The sequence below is a fragment of the Chamaea fasciata genome, unplaced genomic scaffold (genome assembly GCF_029207755.1).
Source record: "Chamaea fasciata isolate MVZ Bird 193981 ecotype frontalis unplaced genomic scaffold, bChaFas1.0.hap1 SCAF_3, whole genome shotgun sequence".
Lineage (NCBI taxonomy): Eukaryota > Metazoa > Chordata > Aves > Passeriformes > Sylviidae > Chamaea > Chamaea fasciata.
Window position 1 is genome coordinate 42,887,834 of NW_027094088.1, and position 8,761 is coordinate 42,896,594.

General features: G+C 38.3%; 1 protein-coding gene across 3 annotated transcripts in view; it reads left to right on the top strand.

Annotated features, from left to right (window-relative positions):
* TSNAX (translin associated factor X) overlaps positions 1-7,175 on the top strand; it is a 57,013-nt gene extending 49,838 nt beyond the window's left edge. For all 3 annotated transcript variants that reach the window (XM_066178772.1, XM_066178770.1, XM_066178771.1), the window contains exons 5-6: positions 3,585-3,712; positions 5,375-7,175. In XM_066178772.1, coding sequence (XP_066034869.1) covers positions 3,585-3,712; positions 5,375-5,749 — 503 coding nt within the window. In that variant the 3' untranslated portion in view covers positions 5,750-7,175. The remainder of the gene's footprint in view (positions 1-3,584; positions 3,713-5,374) is intronic.
* Positions 7,176-8,761: the final 1,586 nt, after the last annotated feature.

The window sequence follows — 8,761 nt, forward strand, 5'->3', positions numbered from 1 at the left end:
GTAATTTCTATTACTTACTCATTCTTTAAATAAAACTAGCTTTTCCTCTGTCTTATGCATTCATTTGACTCTTGGATTGAGTGCTCCACTGACTTGTTTAAAAATTTGTTTTCATTTAAGAAACCTAATTTCTGGCTAAGTTTCTTAGGGAAACTACTTTTTCTTCTTAGAGCTGCTTATGTAGGTAAGGAAAAATGTCTGCTGGAATATCAGCTGGCAAAAAAGTGCTCAAGCTTTCAGGCAGAAAAATCTCCTTTATTTATAGATACATTTTCAGAAAATATCTCAGTGTAGCTTTCTAGTTCTTATGTAGAAAATAAATTTTTAAAACATAGAAGGGAGCTGCTATACTGGGTCACTGTCACTTGTCTAGTACAAGCTATTTATATAGAATAAATGTAATAAAATACCAAAATACTTAAGCAGTTACTTTTTTTACCTTATATCTGTAATTTTAAGAGGTGTTAGTAAAAATAATACAGTGTTTTCAATTGGTATTTTTGTCCACGTACTACAAAAAAATCCAAACCTATAAAGGGCAGTCTTAAAAACTATTCCATTACTGGCAGCTCAATCCATAAATAAGCCAATTTTGGAATGAATCCAAAACAAGAGCATAAGGGGAAAGGTATTGTTGGATGGTGTAGTGAAATGGGATGGGGTTTTTCACCCTGGGAATTATTTGCTGAGAGTAGCGGATGTCCTACCATTAAGCTAAAACATAACATGTTTAAACATACTTACATCCTTCTACCTGCACATGGAAATACCTTATTTCAAGGTCTCAGGTCATTGAAATGTCATATTGTAGCTACTTCTGGAAGAAGGACATTAAAAAAAAAAAAAAAAAGGAAAAAGTAAAATATTCATGTTTTTTGCAAAGTAGTTGTGAACAGGATTTTTTACCAGTCTATTTGTGATGGCAACTTTAATTGAGTTTTGTAAGGCTTACTAAATAGTGGGGATAGATTCCCTAATTGTGAGAGGGTGACAGTAAATGGCAAACAGACTGTGTGCAACATTCTCATGGTGGTATTAAGCAAAAGGAAGGAGCACGGGGCTGGAACATGTCAGCTAGGGTGGGATGGCAGGAGGAATCAAAGATCTATGTGTCTACATACAGATAAATATGCCCACGCTGAAAAGTATATAAAGGAGCAGAGGAGCCAAACACTGACGATGGAAAAGGACAAAATGTGTGTGGAGTAGTAAATTGGAGTGAGTTGAAAGTGGGAGATCTGACTAATCAAGAGAATTGTTTACCAAGAAGTTTGAGGGCTGATTTGATGTCTCTGAGAGCTGTGGAAAATGCCAAGTTGATTCTTCATATGTGATAGTCTTCTCCACAGATAGTAGAGGAAGATTCTCAATGATGTTGTCATGTTGAGTGTTGCTGTATCTGGTAGCTTACAGCTTATCCACAGAAACAGCCAACATTTCATAATAGATTACTGTTCCTGTTACATCAGAAGGTAAGTCAGGGAAAGAGTGAGTGATGAAATCTACCTCTCTGCTGCCTCTGAAGTTATTTATCTTAAAAGATCCTGTGTAGCTTTTATCTAGTGTTTTTGTATTGCTTGTGCCCAGAATGCTTTACCTGAATTCTGTTGATTAAATGATGGTGTTTAATTGGTCTTGGCAGCTCCCTGTTTGTCTTCTGGTTTGTGAACAGCAATGTTGAGTGTGAATTTGGCTGCTGCATATTTATTCTGCTTTTCCTAGTGCTGCTATAGACTACTATAAAGGAATTGCCATTCTGAGTTGCTTCTGCTCAAGTATATATTTGAAAGGAAAAAAAAAAAAAAAAAAAGCAGGTCACTTATGCTTTTGTGATTGTAACTTGGAAAGACTCTTACCCCTTCAGGTTATGTCTAGTTCTTGGGAGTATTTCAAATCTATGTTCTTTTTGATTTAGACTATTTCTTTGATCCAGGTGAAGTCTAAATTTGCTTCTTCCTGCATATTACTATAAGCTTAGGTCCTGGCACAGTTCAGGTCAGTTGAGGGTATTAAGATTATTCTAATAGAAACAGGATTCTACTTCTGGTACCCTTGGTTATATCCTCATTTTCTCACTGACAAAACTACTGTCAAAACACTGACAAAAATCCTGGCCCTCTTGCAGCATGATTCCTGTTTGCTTCTCTTGAAGTGAAGTCATCCCCTTAAAATGGCTCAGAATAGCACGGCTAGAACCATCTCTGTCATGTGTCTGTTCCTTTAATGTCCTCTTTGGGCTTTCTCTGTTCATGGGTCAGATATACAGAGGCATTGACTTTGTCTCTACAATTTTTTTAGCTTAGTACTGCTGTGGCTGTTTGTTCCAGCTTTGTTTCTGGCTTTTATTCCACCAGCAGTGCCAGCTTCAGCTTTCTGCTTATGAACTTTTCTCACATGCTTCCCCCAAATCTGCTCTCTGCACATAAGGATAAACTGACAACCTGTGAAATCTCTGTCTGAACATTCAAACTCTTTTTCTTTAGATCTCACCTTTGCTGTAATGCATAATAAAACCACCATCTGCTAAGTAGGTAGGGAGAGATAATTGTGGCAGGTACCTGTAGATGGCATACAAATCTGGTACAAGCTACATTTGTTATCCCATCTTTTATTCCCTCTCCAACACACCAACTCCTTTTGTCCCCCTGCACGCCTTAATTTTAGAGTGTAAGTTCTTTTGGACAAAGCAGTTATATATTCATAGAATCACAGAACAGTTAGGGTTGGAAGGGACATCTACTGATGACCTAGTCCAACCGTTCTGCCAAAGCATGATCACCCGTTGGTCTTCTTACTGGACATCACAGTCCTGTCTGTTTTTTTCGTTTGCTTATTTATTTATTTGATCTGGAGTGATTTGTAACAACAGATGCTTTGTCTTGAACATGAATTTCACTGCATATTTTAAGGAGCCTGATTGTTGCAAAATGGAGAAGTGGGAAGTTTAGTTTTAAACAAGTATCTACTACAAGTCCTCCTGGGCAGGGCTGCTCTCGATTTGTTCAGCCCCAGCCTGTGCTGATACTGGGGATCCCCTGATCCAGATGCAGCACCTTACGCTTGATCTTGTTAAACTGCATGGGATTCCCATGGGCCCAACTTCTCAAGCTTGTCCTAGTCCCTCTGGATGGCATCCCATCCTTCAGGTGTGTCAACTGCAGCACTCAGCTTGGTGTCATCTGCAGATTGGCTGAGGGTGCATTTGATTCCACTCTCTATGACATTGATGCAGATATTGAACAATACTGTTGTGAGTATGAGCTCTTGGGAACATTGTGGGGAGCTGATATTCAGTATGTTTCTGAGAATGCCATGATGCTTTATATTGAAATCACAGAAGGTGCTGCGTGAAAAATGCAGATGGAGTGAAATGTTTGTCTGTGTGCTTGGTCTGACTTTCATACTTAGAAACCTGCTTTGTTAGATTATGTTTCTTTGTTATTTCTGGATTATGTTAGTTTTCACTTTTTGCTGGTAATCTTCAAATCGTCTCACTTAAAAGATTTCTTAAAAAATAGATAATTGTGAGCATGGATAATAGCTGGAAAGTTTGAAACATGAGCTTATTTCTGCTGTTCTTGCAGGACTTCAAGAATATGTTGAGGCAGTTTCGTTTCAGTATTTTATCAAAACACGATCTTTGATCAGTGTTGAAGAGATCAACAAACAACTAATATTTACAGCAGAAGACAGAGAAGAAACAACAAACATGGTAAAAGTTTTTCTTTTCTCAATTGACAAACATCTTTCTGGGATGGAAATGCAGCGAGAAGGCTTAGTCACATTTTTGGCATCTGATTAAATAAGGCCAGTTAGTGGAATGGGATTAGATCTATATGTGGGCTTTGACTCACTTGTTCAAAACATGCCTTTTATTCTGATAAGTAGTAAACTAAATCCATGGGATACAAGTTTATAAATTTCACATCCTTTTTTTTCAGAGCAAACTGAACTCTTTCTGATACCGTGAAAGATGCAGGACAGTGAAATACTAGCTAACAAATGTAGCGGAGGGATTTTTAGTGCCTGGGACTGTCACGTTCTGGTGTATTGTGATGTTGCAGAAGTTGAGGGACTCAAACAAATCCAAGGCAGAATTAACACTGTAACGGAAATCTTGTTGCTGGTATTGAACTAGTCACTGGAGGCACTGTATTTGCCTTGTGCATATGTCTTAGCTGCATAATTTTTAACTCTCCTGGAGCTGATTCCTTTCAGAGGACAAGCTGGTGTCCCATCATACCTTAACACTAGTACCATATCTGCTGTTTCTTGACTTGCCTGTACTCCTGCCCTGCCGTAAATGTTTCATAGGGACAAACTGCTGCCACCAAACACGGTAAACTGGGTGCAGTTTGACTGTTGGCAGGGGACAACAGTGATTTGGTAGCAATCTACAGAAGTGCACAAGCAGTTGAGGTGCAGTGTACAGTAATGCTGCTTTATATGAATTCCTGAGTCTGCTTCTGCTGAAGAGATTCTGCTGTAAAACACTTCTCATTCTTTCTTTATTCTTTTGGTAAGATATTTGCAGAGAAGCCTGATTTTTAAGTAAATTCATTTGTTTTTATCAGAGGTAACAACTATGAAGTTGTTAATCCCAGCATGCCCGCCTCTGACCAGATCTGTCAATTTGGGTAGATAGCATATTATGGGAACAAGTGAACAGAAGAAAACCTGCATTGTCTCCCATGTTACCAATATTATGGCAATAAAAAGTATGGGAAACTTGGATATTGGAGCAAACTTGTAACTTAGTAATGGGTTTGCTTCATGAAGATTTTTGTGTGCTGTTTTAATGAGCTCAGTTGCTATAAAACAGAGCTGAGAATACTATAGCTACTTGTAGAGAATGTATTTTGAAATTCAAGATACTATTATGAAATAATATGATTTGTTTTCATAATGCAGACTATTTTTGTTTGATTTGCTAACTTTGGACTGACTTTCGGAAAAAAAATCTGTCAGGCTGAGATCTGTCAGATGAAAGAAAACTCCAAACAACTGCAGATAAACGTTGCTACAAAGATGTGATAAATCTGTTTGCAAATAGAGATGGTAGAGTTAGGGTATGTTTATCATACTTGCTAGAATGAAAATGACATCTCAAGTAGAAATTCTTTTATATATATATATATATATATATATAAAAGAATGTATTTATATTCTTAAATAAATATATTATATATTCTTCTTATATACTGGAAGGAGATTAGTACTTCTGAAATCAGCCCATGTGGAAGTGCCATGCAGTTTAATTTTCCAGAATGTTTTAAATTTTCAGTTATGTTAGATGAGTTAGTGCATAGTGGAACCATTACAGATGGCTTTCTCACAGTTTTTTGTACTGGACTTTCTTCCGTTCTGTCCCCAGACCTCCAATTCCCATGAAAAACAACCCCACACGTGGAGCCTGAAGGTAACACCTGTGGATTACCTGCTGGGAGTGGCTGATCTGACCGGAGAGCTGATGAGGCTGTGCATCAGCAGTGTTGGGAACGGGGACATAGACACGCCCTTCGAACTGAGCCAGTTCTTGCGGCAGATTTACGATGGGTTTACTTTCATTGGCAACACTGGACCTTACGAAGTCTCAAAGAAGCTCTATACCTTGAAACAGAGTCTGGCAAAAGTAGAGAATGCCTGCTACACCTTAAAAGTACGGGGATCTGAAATCCCCAAGCACATGTTGGCTGATGTGTTCTCCACCAAAACGGAATTGATTGACCAAGAGGAGGGGCTTCCTTAAAATCAGGAGGCTCTTGCTACTCAGAAGGGAAGAGGACATAGAGAAAGCTCTTTATGGTTTGTGAGGTTTTGACCCTTCTCAAAGCTTTTTAGGTAGAGACATTTTTAGTTTTATCTATGGGAACGCTCTTTGCAGTGGTAATTTGTAACCAAAAATACTTTTTATGATGTGCAAGAGAAAAAAATGTTTGACTTTGGCCTCTTGGTATGGAATTTCCTGTATTGTTCCATTGTATCTTCTTTCAGAATGACCAGAATTTCCACTGCACTCTACTCCAGTGACTGTCATTTGTGTGACTCACCTCAAACTGTTGTTGGTACAAGTTTTCATCAAGCACAGCAGTGGAAAAAATGGTTAGGTGCTCTCACTTAGCATTATCCATATGTTTCTGCTGACCCATTTTCTGAGTATTTGGGTTTGGTACTCACGTCATATGTACAACAATGCACCTGTGTTTAAGTGCATCTCTTGACTTGAAACTGGGGTGGTCTCAACAGTGCCATGTAATTCAAGTTTTCTCTGATTAGTGCTTTGAAGTATGAAATGAAGTCAACCTTTTGCCAATTGATAATGAAGCTAATTGCACCCAGTAAATACTACTGTCACCCATTATTTTGGGTCTCTGTTAAAACTGAGCTCCGTTTGAGCTAACACGGGTACTTTGCAGTGTTGAGATGAGCTAGGAAATCCACAGAAAATAATTGTGGAAAGTATTGTTTTGAATTTTTTTTGTAATACAATTGAATGCAGAATTTGACATATTTCTGTTTGTAGACAAAAGAAGTTGTCATACAAAGTTTGTAATTTGGTGTTAAGACAAGCAGTTTTTGGCCAGAACAAATGCATTGCAGTGCTGGAAGTCTGTTCTCCATTGTTCGTGCTGCCCTGAGGACCTCCAGTGGGATTGAACTGGTATAAGTGAAAAAGGGCTAGCCAAGCTTTAAATATATGTTAGCAGGAACTATATCATGTGCGTGTTCCTGTGGAAAGGAAATTGCAAACAGAAGTAAGGCAGGCATTCTGGTTTCCACATTTATCTTTGAGGAGGGTATGTCACTGTTGGCAAAAAATCAGGGCTTTATGCTGGTGTCTGAAGTTATGAAAGTCTGATAATGTACATAATGCTAAAGGAAAACAGATAAAACAACATGATCTCTAGACTCCAGGAAATAGGCCTCCCAACTGCAATTGAAAATACTGCATGTTTTTTATTTTCACTTCCATATGCTGTGATACTGCCAATACTTTTCCCATGAGCATGTCCTGAGTAGCTGGAATCATCTAATATATGGATAGGAATGGGTAAATACATTTTTGTCACATTTTTCCATTGTTTCCACATAAAGTAGTATGGGGTGGATTGAACAAGGGGTGGCATTTTTTCCTATTGTTTAATACTATTTTTTACAATAAATTCTGAAAGGTAGTCACTGTCTCTGTGTTGGTGCTTTTGCCTGTAAGTCCAAGTGGTAAATTATGATATGAGTTCCCCACTGTGAAGGACTTCACTTGGAAGTTTTGCTCCATTCCTATATTCATACTTCCATGGGCACTTTCTAATGCTGAATTTTTTTTTTTCTCCCTTAGCTTTATTCTGTGGCATCTAAAAACTAGTTAGGATAGAAACTTCATGTGAATCTCTTGAATGAAAAAAATGCAAAGGATTTAGGTGACAAAGCAAGTATATCCCTGGAACAAATCTGCAACAGTACCCGTGTTTCTACATCTCACCTTTTTTTCCTGCCTTTTTATTTTTTTTTCCTGTGATGAGAGGAGGGGAAAAAACAAAGACTAGTTGCTAAAAAGGAATAGTTTTGGGGTGTCACCCCCTCCCTGAGATGTATACATCTAGCAGTTCAATTATGCACCTACAGTGCAGTTGTGTCTCTTCTGGCACACTAAATTTACTGCAAGTCATTGCTTGTTTAGTGTGTGTGAAGCGAAAGCAGATACTGTTAGACATAGTGTGTGATATTAAACAGAGGTCTGTCTCTTGTCTGTCCTAGCAGCTAGCAGGGGGAATTAAAAAATGTTCATGGCACAGTTTGAAAAGAGATGAGATGAATTCCAGCACATTGCACTGCTTGGCTCAGTGACATTCTGCCTCTAGCCATGGAACAAGCGCACAGTGGCCACCACTTTAGCAGTCAGCTCCTGCTTTTATACAGTCATTCATTATTTTAAAACGACAGATGTCTAAAAAGACTCCTTTTTTCCCTCTGGCAATCTTTAGAAGTAGATGCTCTTTCAACAAGTACATACTGGTTCTAATGATTTTGAGATTTAGATTTTCGGTCAGGCAAGAGAAATTTTTTTACTGGCAGACATGATTTCTAAACTTCAGGCTCCCTGCCCATTATCAAAAGCTGTCAATAGTTTCTAATAAGGAGCAAAGTGTATGTGCAGTGTATTAAAGCACCAGCACAAATGGGAAGTATCTAATGGCCTGCAAACCTCCTGGTAAAGGAAATATTTTCCCCAAAAAACAATTGCACTGTAGCTATCTGAAAAGTGACAGACGTATATCAGCAAAACAAGCTGCTAAACAAGCAATGGCAATTTTCCCATTTCTTATCCCATTACTCTATGGAGCTATTGATACGTTTGGTCTGCAGCCAGAACAGGACTACGTCATAGCAGATGTTTCACAAGAGCAGCTCTGCATGCTAAAAATCATCTGCCTTTCTGGAATCTCCTTTCTCAGAAATTATTTTTCTTTACGGGTTCACTTTCTTTTTTTGTGACTGGTAATTTTCAGTGAGGAAAAGCGCACCCGCATTTAGCTTTCCAGAACTTCCAGAGAAGTTATGCAAGAGAAACTTCCTGTTGACAAGACACATGTGTCTGTCTACTTAAACTCCTGCTTACTTGGATGTTCAGTGAGTTTACTGAAAATCAAAAGAAAAAAAAAGAAAAGAAACCGGAGCTTTTACAATATTTAGCATATTAGGTGCTTTATAGAATCCAGACCAGATTCTGGCACTGCCCTCAAAGAATTTGCAGTTTAAGAGC